This window comes from Pterocles gutturalis, unplaced genomic scaffold (assembly GCF_000699245.1).
Source record: "Pterocles gutturalis isolate BGI_N339 unplaced genomic scaffold, ASM69924v1 scaffold9385, whole genome shotgun sequence".
Taxonomy (NCBI): Eukaryota; Metazoa; Chordata; class Aves; order Pterocliformes; family Pteroclidae; genus Pterocles; species Pterocles gutturalis.
This window is the reverse complement of record NW_010143405.1, coordinates 45,568-69,222: the sequence shown is the minus strand read 5'-3', so window position 1 is coordinate 69,222 and position 23,655 is coordinate 45,568. Positions and strand designations below refer to the sequence as shown.

Sequence of the window (23,655 nt, the reverse complement as noted above, 5' to 3'; positions counted from 1 at the left end):
CTTCACGTCTAGTTCATCAATTTATTGATTCACTGGAAACAAAGCTTACTTACATACATCGCATCCAAACTGATGCAAGAGAAGGGAAAAAAAAAAAAAACAAAACACCATCTTGGTTTTCCTCGGGAAATTTGGTTGCAAATGAGACTGTCGGTGATTCTTTGCCGCCAGATGTTAAATGTTTGTTTTACATATGTTAAAGAAGTATCTTTAGCCTGACAAAGAAGCATCTAAAAACATGAATTACCAATGAAATATTAAATCCTACCTCAACTGCAGCAGACAGCATTTGGTTTTCTTGGCCACAAAGCTGTTGGAAGTGTCTTTCCTGGGATAACTGGCAGGTTTAGTGCTGTTCTCTGTTTTGTTTCATGGAGGGAATGGGAATGGTTTTACCATCAAATAAATTGTAATGGATTACATTCTTGACTCTTTATGTTCAAGGCAAAAACTTTCCACTCCTCCATGGAGACAAAATTCCCCTTTACATAGTGATCCTTGGGTACAGACCTGCAAGTTTCAGTCTCTCTTGACTTGCAGTCTCCTAACATTTTTCCAACAGGAGTGGAGGCTGCTCTGCAGAATTCAGGAAGGGGGAGAGTAACTTTCCATAGATCCCATAAAAACAGCTCACTAACCTTGGGTGCACAATTACTAGCTCAGATTAATAGTGAACAAATAAGAGACCGCCGAGAAGGTTTACGTCCAGGTTCACTTTTGCCCATCCTGGATTTTCTTCTCCAGCAGCTAAACTTTTTTCTTGCCTTTTTAAACTGCGTAGGGATGAAGGACATCTTATCCAGGAGCACAGGAAAGGTCAAAACTGCTTCCAGCTGAAATCCAGCCTGCCTTGAAAACACTTCTGCCTGTGTTCAAAGAAACAAACTCCTTTAATACAGCAAATACAATTACATCCTGCTGCACTCTTCTATCATCACAAAAGCAAATAAAACAATGGACACTTCTCATGTTGGACTTCGGCAAAAGACATTTATTATTATTATTGTTGTGTTGCTGTTGTACCTCCTCTGCTCTGTCCACAGTGGTGGCATAAATGCTGTTACCATATTGCAGCTGATGATGCCGGTGTACAAATCAAAATCCATCTTAATTTCAAACTCCATTAGAAACACAGGAAAAAAGATCAACATTTACGAAATGTAAAGGGAAAAATGGTATGGAAAGAATTTTTTTTTTTTTATTTTTCAAGCTTCCAAGACAGTATTACAAACAACAGAGAGCAAAGTAAAGCTAGAAATGAAATACTTGACAGCGTCTGTTTAAAAATTACAGCTAAGAAACCTAATAAAAGTTGAATAAACAGTTACTAGAAAGAAAAATTTTTACACGTATGACATTTGTCTGGGATTTTTATTTCTTTAAAATAATTCATACAAATGGTTACAGTCACAAACATGATTTTAACCAAAAAATATTGCTAGCCTACTACATTACCAGGAAGGAATCAATGTAGGCAATGAAATGCTGCTACTTTTCAGTAGTCTAGTGCCTTTTTCGCATACCACCAATAATATATACTTTAACTGGTGACAAAAAGCACAATGCTCGTTTATACAAAACCTTTATTTTTCCTCAAAATCTCTTTGCAAGGTTGTCTTCATTTTGAAATAAGGGAATTCATGCCAAAATTAGGAGAAACTGTTTTTCTTTTGTTTACTAAATTATTCTAAAAAATAAGACAAGCAGGTAGAAAAAACAATGCACTGTGTGGCGTAGAAAGAAAAATGGGAAAAATTCATTGTCCTGAGAAGTTTGCCAACTGCCTCACTTTTGGGCATGTTTTAAAATATAAAAGAAAGGATTGTTAATCTCAAAATTGGTTTGTTGAATGCCTCCCTTATGTTTTTCCTTGTTGACAGCTAAGCAAACAAACCCTTTTTAATGTTCTAAAAACTGTACACAGACAAGTACATTCATGATATAATTAACTACTAACTTCTTTTGCTTAACAAAGAACCCATAGGACACAGAAACAGTGAATCAGTCCACTGGACAGGGACAAACTACAATTTATACGGAGGAAAAAAATCTTTCCAAATCTTCTTTTTGTCTCCCACCTTTTCCTTTTATACTGTATATTGGACCAGTTTCTAAAACAATAATCGTCTCCTCCTGTAAGTTCATGGTTTTGCCTTAAATCAAAATCCAGGGTTTTGTTTGTTTGTTTTCCACACGCTGAAGTTGAAATCGCCGATGATGGGAATGCTGTTTTCGTAGGCTACAATTGGTCGCTTGGGTGGTCTCTATCAGCTTCTGGTTTGACAGTTTGGCCGGGGGAAGGAGCATGGGGCGGGTGGGCTACAGCAGGGAGGCCGTGTGATAAAGACATGGGGTTGGGGACTATTCCTTCTACTGCTGCAGGTATGCCAGTTGAAGCCACGCTTACAACGCCTGGGGGATACCTGCTGAGAGAATAGAACAAGAGCATCCATTAAAACCAAGAGATGACTGACATGAAGTCCACCTTGCCTCCTTCTAGAGCTACAGAGATGCTTCTTTTGTTTTCAAACCCATCAGAAAGTTGGTTAAGCTCCGGATGAGTCACCATATGCGATGCTGCTAAGTAAAACAAAAGATACTGTATTTTACACAAATGAGAAATAAAGTTTTGCTAGATTGTTTCTTCAGCTATCAGATTTAATAGCATGACTGACAGCACAGCAACTGAAACAACCTGGAAGTATTGCTCCTCTCAAAGTACACCTCAACAAGAAGTAACTCAGGCTACGTCTGTGCAACACCTCTCTGTCCTCCAGGACTTTTCCTCAAGTTGACCTTTGTGGATTTTTTTTTTTTCTCTTTCATTCTCATGTAGAAATTTTAAAATGTCATTGTTGTGGTTTGAAAAAACATGTCTTTAAGCTAATCTTGCAGTCATACCTTTCTGATAGCCCCCAGAAGATGGAGCATACCCACACACTCTTCAGATGACAAATTCAAGCCTATTACACCCAAGTAACTTTTTCAGCATCAAACTTGCCACTGTACTTGTTCGAAAGAGAACCAGTACTGCTTACACAGGGAAAGTGCTTTAAGGAGAGTGCAAGAAACAGAGATGCAAAACCAAAATCCTATGGATGGTTTTAAAGATTTGTTACCCCTCCTGGATGAATACTGAGGCCTAAATATTTTACAAATTCCAACAAAAAGTCACCCTCTGACTCAGCTTGATTTTATGACGACTCCGATATTATCAGGCTTAAAAAAATTTTGTAAATGTACTGTTCCAGTCCCTAAGTTCAGACGAACACTGGTATTTCACAGTGCTGTACATAAACAATGGGTACACATGAATAGTTTTAATGAAAATAAGTTTTCTTTTTAGCCAAGTACCCAATTTGCAAGTTATCTCAGGCTGGCCACGTACACTGCCCCTTTGCTCCCCCCATCATAATGCTGCACACTCATCCCTCCTCCTATCCTGCTCTATTCTGCTCATCAAGAAGCATCCTTGCGAAAGCGTTACCCACTTTAAAGCCTAAACACACAAACCTACCGCTTACTCACTGGGGCATTTGCTACCTGAGTACTTGCTTTGAATTAAATGGAAGAAAAGGCGATTGTAGTCTAGTTGAGCTTTTTCAAACGTCACATTGTTCTGCTGTTGATCTTCTCCTCATCAGAGTTCCAACGCTGAATGCATCACGGAATTTCTCCCCATTTCAGCAGCATCTTTTCTAAAGAATGCATGTTTGCGTAGCTCATCCTACGTTCCCTCGAACTGACAGAAAATTAGTGCAGAACTTATGGAAAACTCAGAGGATGAAACAAGCTGGATGAAAGCACATCCACACTGGCCTGGTCCTACTGGGAAAGGTTCCTGCAGATCACTGACTGTAACCTGGGATGGATGACCAGTATGTCAAAGATCCCACCACCCGTAGGCCAGAGAACTTTGTTCCCAATTGGACACATACTTACAGGGCTTCCTATGCTAATTCCTTCTCCAGAGAGGATCCTTAGAATTAATTTGCAGTTACTAATGGAATTAGTTGCTTGTTTCAGTACCTCAATTTGAATCTTATTAATCAAATTTGCTTCAATTCCTATGGAAACTGTCAGACTGGGTATTGTTTTATTTATTCAGATTAAATTCTAGAACAGCTTATCTGTTACTTGAGGTGCTTTGTAAAAAAAACAACTTGAAATGACAAAAACTTCCACTTAGAAGCCCAACACAGCAATTATTTCAGCATCAACACACCAGAGCTGGGAGAATCAAGAAGAGCCAATTCTACAACTATGTTTCCCTCTGGAAGAAAAGCCAGAGCCTCTGCTTGTGAAAACGGACAGTGCTGGATCAGGAGCATTAACAGTCACCTTATGAGCACTGTAAGCCCTTTGAACTACACATCTGTAATTCTCCATGGTTCCAAATATTCCTTCTGTATATAAAAAATATTCCCCTTGGACACCAAGCTATAGTAACTGGGATTTTACCTGCCATCCCCCCTCCTCAGACACAGGCTTCCCACAGACTTTCAGTAACCTCCAAAAGCTCTACAATAGTTTTTCTTGCCCTGAAGCTACACAGTAGTAGTAGACAAAATACAGACAGCATACCCCTCTCTACAGAAACCGTATTTTGCTTGACAACTAACCTAACCCTATTTTGCCATGTCCTTTTCATAATTTTTGCCCCTTTTAAATTCAATCATCAGTGTTTAAATCGTATCTCTGAAAGGAGGATGTATGAACTCAACAGCCTCTACACGTGGGCATTTCTATCCTACTCAACCTCCCCTTATGTTGCTATTTATTGCTTTTCTATTCTTAACCAGCAAATACATTCCCTCCAGTGCTTCATAAAGTTACTCCCGATCTTCCTCCCCTGGTAGCAATAAGAGGTAAAATTTCCACTGAATTAATTTTTTGTGAAAACAGAAGCAAGAGATTCGTTACACCTACTCTACTACTTTATATTCTTCATTTCCCTTCCCCCATACAGTCTCAATTTATAAGGAAAATTACAGTAGCCCTCTTAATTACAACTGAAAGGTAACTCCAATTCCTATGTTAATCTCCTGTATTCTTTAAACTACAGAAGCACCTTGAACTCACTATGTTAAGCTCTGTTCAAGAAACTGAGCATGTCCCAAAAGAGATGAAAAATTTAAGTGCATGCTGTTATCTTACAGAGTCTGAAAATCACCAGTGAAATATCTGCACATGAAACAACTCCTCAGTTACCAACATCTAACTATTCTTGTCCAAGTACCTCTTCAGTACCTAGATATTCTCATCTTCTACCTGTGAGAAGGCAGAGAGATATGTCAACATGTCTCTAAATTGCACAATCATGGTTTACTGGCTGCCAAATTTCACTTTGCCCATAACCTGCATGCTCTGTGGCAGAGGAAATGGCAGGGGTTATTTAACAGGCAGCTCAGTAACAAATACACAGTAATAACACAAAAGCAGGGTTTATTATGCTGCTTCGCCAAGACTATTACAAACAGTTCCTTCCCAGGAATATTGTTAATCTTTACTCATGGGATAGGTCCCGTTTGCTTGACCTTTTGTGTTGACAGAGCATCTTGCATTTCACATAGTAAATGGTTTTGTTCTCCACAGACCACGCTGATATTCAGAAAATCTAGATTATACTCTGCTGATTAATGCTCGATGTTCTCTGCTTGAGATAATATCTGATAATTTAAGAGTTCTGTCCTACATCAAAATACAAGTAAATGGTATATCCAGAATGAAATAGCCTCATTAGCTTTAGTTCACCGAAAGAGCTATTTGCATTTTTTAACATATAAATTATTATCCCAGCTCTTATCTTCTAATGCAATTACATGGCTATGATACAGTTATTAGCACATCTGAAACATCATACTGCCTGTGACAGACTCCAGAACTCAGCTAGTTGAATGTAATCCTGGATTGCAAAGAGAAGACAGAAAAAATTGTTTTGAACAATCAATTCAAATTCTGTACTTAATCCAGGTAGGAATTAAGCATCAGGAAATACTGCTACTGAAACCAATTTCTTCATAAAGCCTGAGCTTCACGTTCCACATATTTTATACTGCACAAAATAATATCTGCCTTTGCCCACATTCAAACACTATTCTATCACCCCTCCAAAAAGCAGCTTTTAATATTTGTTCTATTACTCTTAACTCCTTCCTCAAAATTCCCGAACTGAGTTTTGTTTTGCATTTGCAAATAATTGTGAAGTCAGAATTTATTTATTATTTTCTTCATTGAAAAAACGGATTGAAACAATGTCTAAAAAAAGGCATTCAGTTCTGTGCTTATCCCGCTTAAATTAAATACATATGGTCTTTATCTTGTAAATCATTAACTCCTAAAACATTCCTAAGTTAAAATCCATTTCTAGCCGTGAAGCCTGCTTCTACTGGACTTGTGACCCCCAAAATGAGAGCAAACAACTGCATTTTATTTGGGCACGCAACCCTGTTCCTAACTGCCATGACAGGGTTGGAGTTCTCACCCCCCACTCAGCAACACCTGCCTCTACGCCTCAACCGCGTTCAGCTAACCCTGAGTACTCCAAACTGAAGTCAACGAAACCACACACTGTGTGGAAGAGAACACATGTGCTTCAACTTTCCATTTAAGCAAATAAAACCACCCTTCTTCAGATATTCAGGGCTACGGCTACTTTTTACAAAAATACACATCCTGACGTGATGTGAGATATTACGCATGTTGATCAAATCAAAGTTACTCTTTTCCTTTGGTGCACTTATTGCTACTGGTAAGAAGAGTATGACAGAGGGGGGTGATGCTCCTCTGTGTCATCTGTCCATCACTTTCTGATGAGACTGTACAGCTGGGTTCTCATACGGGGAAACTCATATACAAAAAAATCCCCTATATATTAAAAGTATGGGGTAGCTCTCCTCTAGAAAGACAAAGGTAAGGAAGATGTATGAAGGAGGACAGCAGAAAGATTAGTATAAAGAGGTAAAAAAAATAATGAGAAGACCACACTGTCCCTTCACTCAAGGCATTGAGGGAAGCAGTTGTTTGTAGCTTTCTCAGCCACTTTCATCCTACTTATGAGTAAATACCATACTGGGAGATAAAAAAATTGCACATGTGTTTCACAAATAGTAATTGTGTGAAACTGGCTACTAGGAAAAATCTGCTGCTAGAACAGCTGCTGGGAATAAAACAACAGAGAAAGACTCTCAAGCAAACAAAGTAACTAAGGAACGTACATATTAGATGTAAAAGAATCGACCCTTTCTATTAATTATTAAGAGCTGTTCTTACAGTTGATTGAGAATACATAGATCAAGTCTCTCAAATGCTTTTGCTTAAAAATTAAACATATAATTTAGAAAACACTATTTAAAACATATTTTCATAATCACCACAGGCTATTCCACTGCATTCACTACTGATTTATTTGTTTTCTCGTGTGTCTGGAAGCCACAAAACCAAGTAACAAGAGTTTATTACTGCAAGTCTTTCTGTAACCTACTGCTCTATCCCCACCTTCAGCAAAAGGTACACACAAACCTCCACTGCACTGACTGCAATGACCAGAATCGTTTTACTGGAATATACAAAAAACTGTATATTGTTCAGTTATTACTAACCACATAAAAAAGATAAGAAAAAGAAATTAACTTATGCACCTCGTGACTGACTTCAACTAGCAAAACAAGATCATGCTCCTGAACACAACAATTATGAAAACAATATAGCTGGGGCCTAATCCAAACCCGCTTCATTTATTAATAGGAAGGTCTTTCATTTATTCTGGAATACTTACCTCTGAATTAGGAAGGTATTTCTTTTACACCTGCAGCAGGCTTACCTGTATGCAGCACCATTAAGCTCTGGATGAACAACTGCGGGATCCATGCTGGCCCAATGTGTAGCTGCGGTCAAATGATCTTTGTTAACACAGTTTTTCAGACTGTCTGGAATACGACCTAGGACGAAGGGAGGGAAAGGAAATAAAAAATTATGTGCCTTATGCTCTCAATGTATCTATGTTAAAAACAGTTATAAGTATTTGCTAGCCTCTGTAGGCATGTTCTACTAGTTTACTCTTACAAAAGAGTATTTATTTATGTTAAACTTATTTCATAATTATCCTTTCACTCGCCACACCTGCCTTCTCATTTCTTCCATTACTGTTTTCAGCAGTCTTCCTTATGTAATATTGCTAATGTTTTGATGTTCAAAAATATATTCAATATTTCATCTTTGCTCATTATTTTTATTTCATACAGCAGAATGCTGTTTTCTGGAACAGCAGAACAACTTAACTTCTCTATTGTCAGATGCATTCCTTCATTGTAAACCTTTTTCCAATTAGTTTCTCTCTCTACACCCTTTCTCCTCTGTGGCTTTCACATACCCAGCTTTATCCCACACTTCCTGTATCTTTCCTGCATTTGTTTCACTGCAATTGAATGTCATTCTCACCTCCCTACTGTTGGCCTCAGTTTGATCTTACTACAAACCATGTGCAAACACTGAAGTGCTGACAGCTTCAAGACAAATCAATTATTTAGATTGCTGATAGCACAATCACAAACTTGAAGAAAATATCGGTCTGTCTTCCTAGGCACATATGTTTGGGCTATTGCACAATATTTAACATAAGCCTAGCTCTGCATATTTGACTCTTATTCAGTTTTCAGATCTTAGCCTACCAACGCTTACTTGCACATCAATCATCACTCAAACAGGTATCGTATGCTGGTTTGCGCAATCGCTCCCAGAGCTATTTGGGAGCAGGTAATAGTTGCACAACAACTTAATGAATGTACTATTAGAGTTCTCCTGGAGTATAAGCACAGGGACCATTTCCAGCCAAGGGACTCTTCAGGTTACCTCTAAAACAGAGAGAAATAATCCTGGAAAGGGCAATTCAGATCAGGAGTTAAAAGGCACCTTTAATCACCATCTAGAGGAGAATCCTCTTTCTGCACAGACTATAAATGAAACTACGTTGCCCAGCGTCTCTAGGACAGGCTACTGCTAGTGCTTTTTGTACGGCAGAGCAATGTGCTGGCACTGAACTACTCTCAAGGTGACACAGATGGCCCTTCATGTCTGCAGAGCATTCAGTCTATATCGCCGGGGGGGAAACAGCAAAGTCCTACTAAAAAGAGAACATTAGTGCTTAATGAATCATTTTCCAGTATGAAAATCCTTCCTTTTATTTAGGCTACAAGGGATTCAAACCAATGCCAAATGGCTCACTCTTCTCATTTTACTCATTAGCAGTGCATGTTCAAGACATAACTGTTTTCTCTTATGTGAACAGTTTATAATTACATGGTAGTTATATAACAAAGAGACTTTGCTCTTCAAAATGCCAGAGTTCTTTAGCAATGCTTTAAAGACAGGAACATCTAAAATACAGTATTCTCCCAACAGAATACTGAAAACTCTGTTTTGATGCAGACAATGAGTTGTTGAGATGTGAGCACTACTAGGAACAGCATGAAGCTCTAGATGCTTTAACTCTGAATGTTACAGCCTCAAAGACACTGAAATTCCAGACTGTCCTCTAAGACAATTTGGATGTACTTTAGAAAATACAAAGGAACCAAAGAGAAAAGAATCACGGAATCATAAAATGGCTTGGGTTGGAAGGGACCTTCAAGATCACTGAGCTCCAACTCCATGGGCAGGGACACCTCCCACTAGCCCAGGTTGCTCAAAGCCTCAACCAGCCTGGCCTTGAACCCCTCCAGGGATGGGGCATCCACAGCTTCTCTGGGCAGCCTGGTCCACTGTCTTACAACCCTGATGGTAAAGAATTTCTTCCTAATATCTAATCTAAATCTCCCCTCTCTCAGCTTAAAACCCTTTCCCTCGTTCTATCACTACACTCCCCGACCAAGAGTGGCCTCTCTCCTCATGACAAGTATAAGGGGGCATCTAGGAAAACCTATGAAAGATAGCAGCAATATCTGGATGACTTGCAGTCCAACCCACCAAATGGGTAATGTAGACAAGCAAAAAAAGAAAGTAACAATTTTTACATATAAGTACATTTCTGTTATAAGGACAAAGTACTTATTTCGCAGTGCCTGCCTTCTCTGTAACTGCAATGGACCTCCAAAATGATCTGCTCCAGTTCTGAGAACAGATTTAGTGGGTATTTCTTTGTTTCTGTATTAGAAGTGGTTAAACAAAACCTAAAGGCTGGTTCTTTTCAGCATCTTTCAAGACTGAAGAATGAAAAATTTTATTAAAAAGAAATATGCAGTGAAGGAGCTAACAAGGTGAGTTAGTACCTGTGATCGCCCTTCGGATCTCTCGTGCTGCTTCCTCCCGCATCTCAATTGAGGCTTGTTCACTATACCAAGCTGCATGTGGCGTACAGATCAGGTTTGGTGCATCCTTCAAGGGGCCCTGACTAAAGCTAAATGAAGATTTAAAACAAGATCAAATCACCAAAAATATTGAAGGGGGGAGGGGAAGGAGGAAGGGGAGAAGGGGGGTGATCCAGATAAACAGATTAATTTCTACAACAAAAAAGAATTGCACTTCTATTCCTTGCTGGGTTTGTTTTTAATTCTGTCAGTTAATTTAATACACTGTTCATGGTACAAATAAGCAATAATCACCTCACATAGACTCAAAGGGCAGAACCTAAGTATAGGTGCAACATTAACATTAGCTTCTGTCCAATGCACTTACTGGTAACTACAGCCACTGCTACTCCAGTTCTGCTGCAGAAATGCATAAAGCAAGACCCAAATCAATTCAGGATGCCATTCCATCTGTCCATTTCATCACATTTTTACTTTTACTGCACTAGTCAAGAAAGCTCTGTTTTCTCAAGAGTCACTGTCAATGTGACATTTAGTCACTTAAAGAAAAAAATCTTACAATTATTTCCAAGTAAGAAGTGTGTCCATCAGCAGCCTCAACTTTTTTAAACTATTTTTTCTTTCCTGTTCCTTTATAGAAACTCCACAGAAAGAAGGAAATTTACTTTACAGATTGATTTTCAGGGAAAGCAATAAATCTGTGTAGAAGTGCTATCACAGATACCGAGTAAAGAAACTGGAAATAACGGAAACTTGTTCCTCCTATTTATTTCCAGTTTTAATAATCTTACAGCCAATTGTAACAACAGGAAAACAAATATTTTAAGACAAAAGCGTGCTTTCAGAGTTTGTCATAATTCATAAAATGACATATTTCATCTGTAGTTCAATACACATCAGAATATCTGGCAAAACTCTTGCATAAAGAGTTGCATGCTGCGATCAGATAGACATGCAGCACTGAAGCCAAAGGAAATTGTGGCTGTAATCCTGCAACTGAATCTCTGCAGATGGCATCTCTATGCAGTAAATGGGGCTTCCTAGAGGTGCAACGGTCTGCTTGTGCAGATCTGAGATCTGAATTGGGAAGAATGTATGTAGCTGAAAGTCCCCTGAGCTGTTAGACTCTGGCTTTGCACAGCACTACTGCATTGTAATGACTACATTTAGAAGCAAATGAATGCAGGGTATGCATAAATAAAATTAAATATTTGTGATGTGGCATTGTGCCTCAGTAGATATAAAAATTCTACCTAAAAGGATCCTATTCTATTTTTTTAAGCTTCTACTTCCCCCCTCAAGCTGATACAAGAGAGACTGTCGTCTCTCCAGTCTTAAAAACCTGTCCTGAAGTCCCGAAGCTGTTCCTCTTCCAGAACTTATGTGGATTGTTCCAGTTAAAGTGAACATTTCTCCCTGCCCAGACTGAACAACGGAAAAGGGCTTGTCACATACAAGCACTAAGTTGCAGCATCTATTCTCACAATTCTAAGTCAGGCCCAAGCCTCAAGGACATAAAATAGGCTCGGTTTCTGATTACGAGTGCTGATGCCACTGTGGGGAGCGTTACATTTCTGCCTAAAATGCTGGGCTTCTCAGCGTCATTCAAAAACTAAGGCTTGTGCTGCCAGCTCTACTAATGACAACAGTTACTGCTTCCCTGAAAAAGGGTAAACCAAAACAAAACCTGCACTCTGACCACCTTCCTCATCTTTTTTTGCAACCTGTTACACTTATGGCTTTCCTGCAGAGGCGAACTGGACAAAAGCATGTCTTTTCCTCCAGAAAAGTGTCAGAAAGTAGTTATTTCTCACATCAAATCAACTTTTTGCCTTCTGAAAGAGTCTGTTCAGACATCAACACTAGTTGCCTCCAGAGTTGCACCAATGACAAAGGAAAGCTCCCCTCAAAGCCACGACACCAAGCCATGCCCAGGATCTGAACCCAAGTCTGCTATTTCTGCTAAATAAACTCATTGGACACTTTTTTTTTTTTTTTTGAGGAATTAAATCTTGGATATCACTTTTTTTTCACTTTGGACCACACACACAAGCTCCATCTACATTTGCATTAGTCCAGTGCTGCACAGATTCATGTTGCTTTACTAAGGAGTATTCATCTACCAAATGAAGGGAAAACTCAGTTTACTTGTTGCTGTTGATTGTATCATGCACTAAGACTTAAAAATAAGAAAGTGAACAAAATAAAAAGAAAAGAAAAGGAAAAGCACCTGAATGGTTCTGACTCATGTACATCTAAGGCTGCCCCTCGTATCCTTCCTTCCTTCAGGGCCTGTGCAAGTGCTTTTTCGTCTACTAACCCACCTCGAGCTGTGTTGACCAGGAAAGCCCCTTGTCTCATCTAGGGAAAGTTAAAAACAAGAATGATGAAATAAAAATAAATGAAATAAAATCGTTGTGGCATTATTTTTTTACTCAAAAGAAGCATCCATTACAATAAAGGCTATTCAGCTGGTTTAACCCGTAACAGTTGTCTTCCCTTTCCATTGGAAAGTACCACAAAATGTGATGCTTCTAACATAAAATGCTATTTCACAGCACTTAATAACCTTTTGTTTCTTGTAAGTAGTGTCTTTTAACAGAAGCGTTTCAGATATCGTGCAGTAACATGATCAAAAGATACAACTGTGCATAAGAAAGTGACAGATCATTTTATGCCTTTTTATTTCACTGTGAAATTGCATGAGACAGAAACTACAGCACATTCTTATACAAATTCATATTTTGTGGTTTTTGACTTTCACACAAATAAAGGCCTACATGAATTTTTCAGAAAAATCAATGCTTTTGGATTTTCAAACACTTTTCCCTGTAGTTGCAAAAACACAGTAGGTTGATGTTTTATTTATTTTTGTTACTTCAGCTTCCTCCTCCCTGTGAGACTTTCCAAATAAAGGTCTAAAGAATTCGTATATTATTCAATTAAAAGGCATGAAAATGAATTTGGTTGAGAATGCTGTGTGCCCAGGAGAGAAGCTGTGCTGTGCATTGTGCAGATTAGCATTGTAGATGACACTGTGTGGGGAGAACTACAAGAATTTAGACCATAATATATCCACAACACGAAAAACAAAGCAGCGCTTAAATAAGTGAGATGGTACAGGAAAAAAAAAAATATACTACATCCTGCTTCCAGCCACCCTAATACTTCATCTTTTACCAGATGTCTCAAACACAGCTTCTGATCTCGGAAGCACCTCTGTGCACGAAGCTAAGCATATGAAGAGCAGGAACCATAGTGACGATGAATGATAAAAAACTCGTTTTGTATTGAGTCCATCTCTCACCATAAGAACAAGAAAACCCCAATATTTTGACACCAAGTCAAATACTTGAAATCCACACATCAAACTAAAGCTTAAGTAAATGGATCCTTACTCTGAAAGACTGACTCAAAATACCAAATTCATGAACAAGGAGGTTTGGACGAAAGTCATCTGTGAGTATTTTTTTTACATGAGATCATAGGAAATATTAAGCAATTAACATACATATGCTTGCAGTAAGGTTATAAGGGAAAAAAAAAAACCTTACAACCATATTTTATTGGCCTAGGTACTCACTAGGTTTAGTGTGGCCCTGCCTCTCTCCATGTGCAGACTCTTGGGCTTACAGGAGAACCATCTACTGGTCTGTACAGCAAAACCAAAGTCCACTTACGGGAGCAGAACTAAGGGATACTTCTTTTAGTTTTATGTAATCAACCTGGGAACTAGAACAATGAAGAAATGGTGGCATGACCTTAAGCTGATCTATTAACAACAAGATGTTCCTGATGGGAACCATCACTGCATCTCCACTACTTGTCAGCTGTGAGAACTGGATCCAAACCAGCACAGGAGGGCTCACCCAAGCTACAATCACACTTTGTGTGCAGACACGCCATATAGGCTCGTGGGAGCTTGTACACCCTTCCTATTTCTATGCTCTTGCAAATAGCTAATTTGAGTCTTAAGTACAGCCTAGTGTATTTATATGCCCATTGAAGGACTTAAAAATTTTAATTAAAGTGAACCCTGCTAAAATCTTCTGTTCAACCTTAATAGCATTGCTTGACTTTTCATTTTAGGACTATTTACAGAACTCTAAAGCCAGTACCAAGACAAGTCCAAATCAAACAGCACATGGCTGCGTAACTGCATTCTAGTGGGAATGAATTACGTGACTCATGATCAGCCATAAGGGTGGATGCAGCTGGAGATGACCCTTAACAATGGGTGGAAGTTTGAAAGAGCTTCACAGCTAGAACTGATGACAGCTGTTAAATTCACCTATACTAAACCTGCACAGCTGCTTTAAAAACATATTGCGTTCAAACGGAGCGTCATCTTCTCAAGTCTGCAAAACTAAAGATGACCTCAGCTTCTCTTAAGAGCACTTGATTACCATGGGTTCAATGAACACAAGCTTGAAACACTTCTCTCAGCTTCTCTGGGACTACAAGGCCAAGCATGAAGGCTAGGCAGAATGCTGACTAATTAAAGGGAAAAGCTACTGAAAGAAGACTGACACCAAATTTTCAAAGCCATTTTAAGGTTGTGTAATTTCAGATTCTAAACAAAATTTAGAGTGAGACTTCAGTGAAATGAGGTGCATCATACCTCTCTGTACTATGTTTAAAAACTGGTTATTCCATGAGCACGTAATAACAGAGAAAACACAATGCTCTATAAAAATTTTAAGCCAACTCTAACATTTGGCAGCCAAAAAAAGTTATTCTGCTCTTTATGATTCATATTCAGAAGATGTGCTCTACGCAAACCAAGCAGTCAAAAATGTTACAATTTTATGGCTGCCACATCAGCTGTTACAATACAGACTGTTTCATCCAAACTTTTATCCAAAGCAAGAATTATTTTCTAACATTTCAATCTTTGCTTCAATAATGAAGGATGACAAATAGCGAGATAAATGCTTACTATATCCCTTCCACTACAGATTTTACAATATGCATTTCATTTCAGATGGTATCACGCAGTTTTAACCTGTTTTGTTTGTTTCTCTGATTAATGCACTAAGACCCTCTCCAGAACTCATTGTATTTATCCACCACAACTCAAACACTACCTGTGATACACTGCCCCAAGTTTCACAGTCTGCTGTATAATGAGTGACCACTGCTAAGCCTCCACACAGTCCCACCGAACTCAGTGTGTGTGATTCTGTTTGGGTCTAGAAGTATGCTTGCAAAGACATCTAACCACGTAATAACTATTAAATGTACCTGAGCACACAACAAAAGAGAATGTTCAAGGCAGGGTGACAGAGCTCCGTTGTCTTAGAGATTTTACACTTCTTAATTTTTTTAGAGTCTTAAATCCCAAACCCTGATTTTATGTTGGGATGAATCTGCAAAATCCCTAAACTCTCAGATCAAGAAGTGTGTTATATTGTCAGTTATCTGCCATGGTCCTACATGACTGTGGAACACGATCAGTAATTACTTCAGTTCAAGAGTAATAGGTGCAAACTATTACTCAGAAGCCAAGCAATGATTTTACTGCAAAAGAATATTACTGACATTGTTACCAACTCATAGAAACACTACATACATGAAGAACAGAAAAATCAACTATTACATCTTGGAGTTTCTTTCCTGTACACTATCTACATTCTTACATCTCAACGTTCTATTTCTTGTTATCTGCACTGAGGCTGGAGTCAGAAGCTAGACATTTAATGAAAAAGCTTACTATTGAATTAGTCAATAATGGAGTGGTTAATACACCTAGATCTTGAAATTATTTTAATATTACCTAAAACTTTAGGGAGAGGTTAGTACTAATTCCAAGACACATTATTTTTCCAAATCATGCAATGCTGTAAACGTGATCCATCCATGAAGCGCTCTGCAAGCATCAGGACTGAGCACAGGAGGGAGCCATTTAGTCACAATCCTTAAATTGCATCTAAAGAATTCAAACTGGGGAACAAGAGTGAAAGGCAGTATTGCTACCTGAAAATACACAGGTAAAGGAAGTAGCTACTAGAAGACAAAGTATTTTTACATTAATGGAACTTTATTAAACCTGAGCAACATTAAGAAGAGCAAATTATTTCCACAAATGCAATGTTACTGAGCAAAAAAGGCAATAAAAGCAACAATACATAAGCCACCAGCTACTTCCTAATCAGTTATAAACCTGCTTGATCTCAAAGCAGCGAAAGGGAAAAAAAAAATATCTTTCAAATGAGAATCTGCCTGTTTACATAAATGAACGCTACACCGTGTCAGCCACCAGCACTGGTGTGGAGGGCGCCCACAGAGATTATTACCTGTTTTATGGTGAAGTCGTTAATAAGATGATGATTGTGTTCATTCAAGTTGCAGTGCAGGGTAACACAGTCACTGTGGAACAGCAGGTCCTGCAAAGTGCTCACCCGCTGCAGTCCCAGAGCACGCTCCATGCCATCTGAGAGGTATGGGTCATAGAAAATCACACTGAAGCCAAAGGCTTTGGCACGTAGTGCTACTGCTTGCCCAACACGCCCTAGAACAAGAGAAACATGCAACAAGAACAGATGTGAAGCAGCTGGTACAAGGTAGCCTCCTCCCTCCTATTGCAAACGCTTGTATCAAACCATATCGTTTTGTACAGCAACTGGAAGAGGATAAAAGAGAGGCGGCTCCCACCTCACTTGAAACTGTCACTAAGATCAGAAACATCAAATCTGGGCTGTTTCACACTGCTTCGTTCAAAACAAAGTAGGAGGTCTACACCTTTTGCAACTGAAAATCTGAAATGCCAGAAGATGTCACGTAATCTGCAATAATCTGTGTAATACAAGGGCTTGTCCGCTGGGCCTGTTTATGGTAAAACACTCCTGCTTGTGAACACAGCCTGCCTAGGACTTATTCTTACCCATGTCGGACCAGCTGGCCTTAATAAAAAGCTACAAAGCTAATCCTCAAAAATGGATGCAATAAAAGATAATTTGTTTAATCTGAAGCTCAACCATTCTCAATGCATGGAATCTCCTTTGTGAACTAGTATTTTCTTTCATTTTGAATAAAATCCTTTCGGCATTAAAATGTTTAAAAGAGTCCTCCCATCTAAGGCTCTAAAAATTTGTGTATCCATCTAACTAGACGAGGAATAAATACAGTCCATCATATGGGACCTAGTTAAGAAAAGAGTGGTACCATCTGGTATTCATGCTAACCTCAGCTTTTCTCTGTTCCCCTTTCCTTACTGTCATATTTCAGAGTTGTGACTGAAATTGCTGTTTGGGCATCACTCCATGCCACTTGTATCAAGAGGTATTTCACTTTGACACACTATCGGTAAAACAGAGAAAAAAGTAAGTTCATCTAGTGAATACGGGTATTTTGAAGGATGGGAACTAACACACTTTTCAGGTTAGAAGACTACACACTAGATACTCACGTTAGAGTAGCACAGATGTTAGATAAAGACATTTCAAAAGCATCACTAGACACACCATGATAATCATGTCTCATTTTAAAAAAAAGGCAACAAGTTTTCTTTTGTAACATCTCCATTTGTTCAAAAAAGCATCAAATTAACACAGGGAAATCCCATCTCTTTCCAATTGTGCTTGAAGGGATTTCCCTCTGCTTTTCAGTTTCTCTTTGAATAAACTTAAGAAGCCACAGGAAGAAAGGTTTTCTGTTGATCATTTAACCTAAACACAGCAATTCTGCAGTGCTTGGTGACAGATGTGCTTGGAATATTAAGCAGTGTGTCAATCTGATGGGGGCTGTCTGCTTTTCCTTGGGGACACCAAGTTAAAATACTCTTCAAAACCTTTTATTTCAATACTTGCATACATATCATTTGTTTGCTTTTTGAAGCGGTTTTTTACAAACTTGAATTAGACAATTTTCAGCACAAACACTATTATTTTCAAATTTTGGCATGTTCACAGCTCCAGGAATCAGTCACACAACTGTAAACAATTTATTAATTTTTTTTTTTTTTTTTTTTTAAAGAAAGCATATTGCTTTTATTCCAGCTCCATTCATTTTCACAGGGAACGTTCTGTCATCTGTTCTTTTTTACACTCTTTACAACACTAATACCTGAGGGGATTCACAACAGTGAAATCTCTTACAACAGACTCTCCGGTTAAAGCTACACTTTCCACTCACCGCAACCCAGCTAATAAGCCAAAGTCTTCTTCCATGGGCACAAAGTTTCCTTCCGAAACACTTGGGAATCACACGCGTGTGCATGCAGCCAGAATTGTCCTATTACAATTATTTGATGAGATAAAACTCTTCCACAATTGACAATTTGTATTTAGTCTTAGTCATTAGACAAATCCATAGGTGGACACACATAGTTTGCCAATTCCTTTTTAAATTACAGTCTGACAATACAGTACAACCACAAAGCTATGATGGTTTTTTCCTTTACTGAAAAACTTCCATTATTTAAGACTCTCCTGGGTGTGAGGGGTGGCTCAAAACCTACCTCAGCATATGAAGAACAACAGAACAGCACACAAAGCATCCCACCTTTGGGACAGCTCTAGCTTAAAAGCATATGCAACTGCTATGAATATTCATGGCTGCTTCTATGGAAGGCAGATTCTGAAGTTCAAAATATCAAATGAGCTTCTTGGTCTGCAGCATGGGAAGAATGCAGAAAATGCATGTTGCATCCAATTGCAAAAAGAGCAGAGAGCAACAAAAGCCTATTTTAGAATCAGAGATTAATGTAAAGCTCTAGCAAAGCCCATGCAGCACTTCAGTGACACTGATCAAAAACGTCTGGGTCTCCTGTTACAGCCTGACCCATCTCCTCCCGCAAATCTCCCAACTCCCCCCAGGTCTCCCAGTTTGTTGGTGCCTCTGACCTTGACCTTGCCAATGACCTGATTTGAGCGTGACAACCTGCAGTTGTCAATGACCCCCATCCAGCTCCTGGGCAAAGAACGAGCATCCTACACTGGTATTTCAAAGTTTTATAAAACGCCCTTGATCCTGTGGAAATGTTGATGACCTGCCTGCAGATTTCCATGGAAAGAAAAAGTGCTTTCACTTAGCAGCTCTTTCCTGTCTATGCATCGGTAATGGAGAATCTGGGTAATTTTTCCTCCCTCTTGGAGAACTCTGAAATGTGGAGAGTGCCATTTTGTTACTTTTTTTAGAGCTAGTAGGACTGCGAACGGTACATCATTTATTGCACGGTAATACCACCCAACTCTTAACCCTTAATATTGTCTGATGATGCAGATCAGTACTTTAGCCAACATCTAGTCAGTACCGTGGGACTGCTGAGAAAATACAGCAGGTGAGGAAAGACAAACTGAGTGATGACATTCATTATGATGCAGAGACAAATGCATTTGGAGGAATTTCACCTCTCTTGGGTGAGGAATGAATTAGCTATCAGTCATCAGCATTTGTTACTGGGAAGGAAGGGAAAAGGAACGTGACTTCGCTGCCTTCACTGCTTCTAAATTACCATTAGAGCAGAACCAGGTCCAGCTATCTATTCATCCAAGTACTTACACACCGCTGCTCATAAATATTCTTTAAAAGAAAAAAAACCCTGAATGTCTAGATATAAGGTGAAAAGGTAGTTTTTTGTTTTTAAATGCAGGGCTTACTATCCAAGCTCATGATGCATCACTTGAAATATAGGACACTGGATAGTAATAAAGATTAAAAGTGGCAAAGACGGCTGTTTAATGATGTGATATTATTATTTATGTAAGGTTCAAAGAATCACTTCATAAAGACAGGAAGAAACACAGGCTCTGCTCTAAGGAGCTCAGAGACTAACCAAACAACAAAACAATGACGAATGGCATCCAACAAGCACATGCTGTTGAGTCTCTGCTTATCTTCAAGCTCAATACAAGCAGAGGATGAGACATGGGGTTAACTATGAAGGAGGAGCACCGAGTAATAGGATTAAGCAGGACAGACCAAGTGTCAAAGCAGGAATATGCATGAGTGGAGGTAAAGAAAAGAGAGTGGGTGATGGAAGGAAAAAGGCAAGTGAGTCATGAAACTTGGCTAGACCAGTGGACAAGGAAGTGCGGAGCTGAACCTTTGGAGGGAATGACATAGTCACTCCCTAGCACAGGGATAGGCAAGGGCTAGGGTGTTCCTCTTCAGTAAAACAAGAGAAAAGCCCAGGAAAAGATGTGAAGAAGGTTTGGACTTAGCTGTTGCAGCAGCAAGTGATAAATTTAAGCAACCTACTGCTGAAAAGACCACAAGTTTAAGACAAGAATAGAGAAACACAGCTGTGGCTGAGATGCTCTCAGACACACATTAATGAGAAAGGACAGAAACAGCAACACTACATAGAACTAGAGAAAAGGAGGACTTAGCAGCAGGTGATGAGAATTGTTTGTGTGCAATGCATTCACTTCACAGCCTCTTGCTGGTTCATCACTTCTGACCTTGACAGGGTTAAATAAAAAAATAACAAATTGAGGCAGAACTACAAATGTGGGAAGAGGCCACTAGTAAAGAAACATAACCTAAGGACACCAGTCTGTTGAGGGTGGTTGTAAACACACATTCTGGACTAAAACTAGAGACAGGTAGTCTCTTGCAGTGATCTGTAACAGGAATATATCACAGCCTAAGTGCCCAAAGTGCTCAAATGCAAAGTCTAGTACAGCCCTATCTCCATACTTTCTAAGACAACATTTTTATTTTTCATTAATACATAGCTACACAGGAGTTTGTTAGAACAGGTCAGAATCAAAATGTGCTGATTCACAAGCATGCACAGAAAGAAACAGTGGAAGTTTTCTAAACTAACTTTAATATTTAATTTCCCTTGAAATTGTGAATATTCAATTGTAAGAAAAGATCTAGGAACAATTAAGGCTAGAGAAAATTACTGGTTAATAACTGTAACAGATGTGTACCTTTAAAATCAGATTTTACTAGCCTCTTAATATACCACGCGCACAAAGGATTTGCCTTTTTAAAAATAAAACAAAAAAACAGTGTTTTATGTAGCTTTACACACATATTGGCAATCTGATTATCCATTTGTTTCTCCACACTTTTCAATCATTCACAACAAAAAAAACAGACACACAATTTACTTAAGGGAGTCAATAATAAATGAAAATTTTTTCTAATCTCAGCCTGGAATTCACGGAATACTAAAAATGCAATGCCAACAGGACAGATATCTCCAGCAAATATGTGCAGAATATGTGAGCTGAGGCTTAAGTTTCAACAACTAGGTATGCATTTCCATTTTTAAAACCTTTGCAGGTGATTGACTATTATGTATGTATAGATGGTGTGACGGGAAGTGCAATAATCACTGTGTGTCTGAATGACATGCATAATTACAGAGGTATAGATCTGAGAAAGCAACTTCATGACTAACTTCTTGGAAGTCATATTTTAAAGGCAATTCTTCAATGGTGAAGATGTTTTTGCTGCCTTGCATACTGATTTAAATGAGTACTATGTAACGTCAGGCTATTTTCAGCTTCCAAAAGTAAGAGTTTGTGGCTTGAGTTATTTGACAGCAATGTGTAACTGGAGCAGTCATTTAAGTATGATGCCTTGTTGTCAAAATCATATTATTAATTCCTGTGGATGAATACCACGGCAATTACAGCCACAGTCTATCAGATTCTTGATAAAACAAGCACATGACTAAATAATTTTTATATAGAAACTGACTTGCTTGTTTTTCTTCTCTACTTCGGTAACAGACAGTAATTAATTCATCTCAACCAAGCCTGTCCATCTGTCAGATGCTGAAACACATTTAGGGCCATTCAGAGAGGTAAGTAGGTGATTTTATTAAGTCTGGAAACATTTCAAACTTTCTTGCATATATTTTTCCTCTCATTTGAGCTGAAATACAAATTCAGATGCAGCTCGACCAAATGCATGAAATAACTGCTCTGCAGGCTCTTCCTGAAGCAAAGGCTTTTCAGATGTTAAAAACAGTAAAAAGAAAAAAGCACAAACAGACCCACACATGGCAATGGACAAGAAATACAACATATACAGGTGACACCAGGCTGAAGTAGCAGGATCCTTGTCCTGGAAAAGGGAAGCGATGGTGTCTCCTCTTACAACCAGTGTGCCTGACACCAGGCACTATGGCAGCAGAAGTTATGTACAGAAACTCAAAAGTATTGAGAGAATATTAGCAACAAAATAAGGGGGAAACATTTGACACATATAAACACTAGGAGTGAAGTGGTGTACAGAATGCTTGATCGATATGGAAAGGAGTGAAGTGCTCCATTTTTAAAGCTCAAATCTTGATAATTTTTTTAAAGCAATGGGAGGTAAGGAGTATTAAACCACCTCTGCAAGCCAACATACCTAATCCAATAATGCCCAAGGTCTCCCCTCTGATCCTGGCAGCTCCAGAAGCCACTTCCCGAATCTGTTCAACACTTTGTACTCTCGTGCCTTCTCGCAAAGCCTGGTGAAGCCAGGTGGTTCGCCTGTACAGGTTCAGAATGTGGCACATGGTAGAATCTGCTGTTTCTTCTACCGAGGCAGCTGGCACATTACACACTGCGATCCCTGTGAAGAATGGGGGGAAAGTTGCCAAACGTTTTTACTTTTTTCCATTTAACAGCAATTCAGGAGTATGACTTTTAAATTTATCGACATTTCAACATCTGTTTTGCACAAATACTAAGTTTCCGACTGTAATGGCAGACAGAATACTTGAGATAATAGTTGATTAATATGTACAGACTTTTTTTTTCTCATGTGTTATTACTATGTATTGTGTTTGCAAACTAAAGCAAACAGTAAACAGACCACTGAAACCACAGAAGGAAAGTACTGAAGATGTCGGGTAGTTTAGAACACAAGTCTTCGTAAGCGTGGACCACTGAAACCACAGAAGGAAAGTACTGGAGATGTCGGGTAGTTTAGAACATAAGTCTTTGTAAGCGTATTACCTGCACACTGAGCTAGGTGTTTTGAATAGCAAAGAGAAATCTGCCTTGCTCTCAACACTGTGGTTAACGATCACTGTTCAGAATTAATTGCTTGAGGTAGCTTCCCATCACTGCAAAGATATCCTCCCAAAAACTATCTATACATGTTATGAAAAACATAAAATAATTTATAAGGATAGCAGCTCTTATAAAGCCCTCACAGGATGACTATTAGTATTTCTAACTCATGTATGGGTAATCATGGCACAGGGAAGGACAATTTGTTTTGTGTTGCACACAGGTTTGTAGAATTACGACAAACAGAATCCAAGTCCTTTCCTGGTCCCTCAAATTAAAGAGCTAACCTATCTAATTGACAACAGGGAAAGAAAAAATCTGCTTCTGCATGGCACTAATACAAAACTAAGTCCGTGTTCGTAAGAGCAGAAAAGTTACTAGTTAAA

The 23,655-nt window shown here is 38.8% G+C and overlaps 1 protein-coding gene across 2 annotated transcripts in view; it reads right to left on the bottom strand.

Moving 5' to 3' along the window:
* Positions 1-1,173: 1,173 nt before the first annotated feature.
* Positions 1,174-23,655, bottom strand: part of CTBP1 (C-terminal binding protein 1) — a 39,514-nt gene continuing 17,032 nt past the window's right edge. Inside the window, exons 3-8 of one of the 2 annotated variants that reach the window (XM_010084721.1) lie at positions 22,620-22,826; positions 16,601-16,815; positions 12,535-12,665; positions 10,266-10,393; positions 7,823-7,940; positions 1,174-2,426 (exon numbers count right to left, since the gene is read on the bottom strand). In XM_010084721.1, coding sequence (XP_010083023.1) covers positions 2,240-2,426; positions 7,823-7,940; positions 10,266-10,393; positions 12,535-12,665; positions 16,601-16,815; positions 22,620-22,826 — 986 coding nt within the window. In that variant the 3' untranslated portion in view covers positions 1,174-2,239. The remainder of the gene's footprint in view (positions 2,427-7,822; positions 7,941-10,265; positions 10,394-12,534; positions 12,666-16,600; positions 16,816-22,619; positions 22,827-23,655) is intronic. The other variant, XM_010084722.1, reaches the window with a different exon arrangement.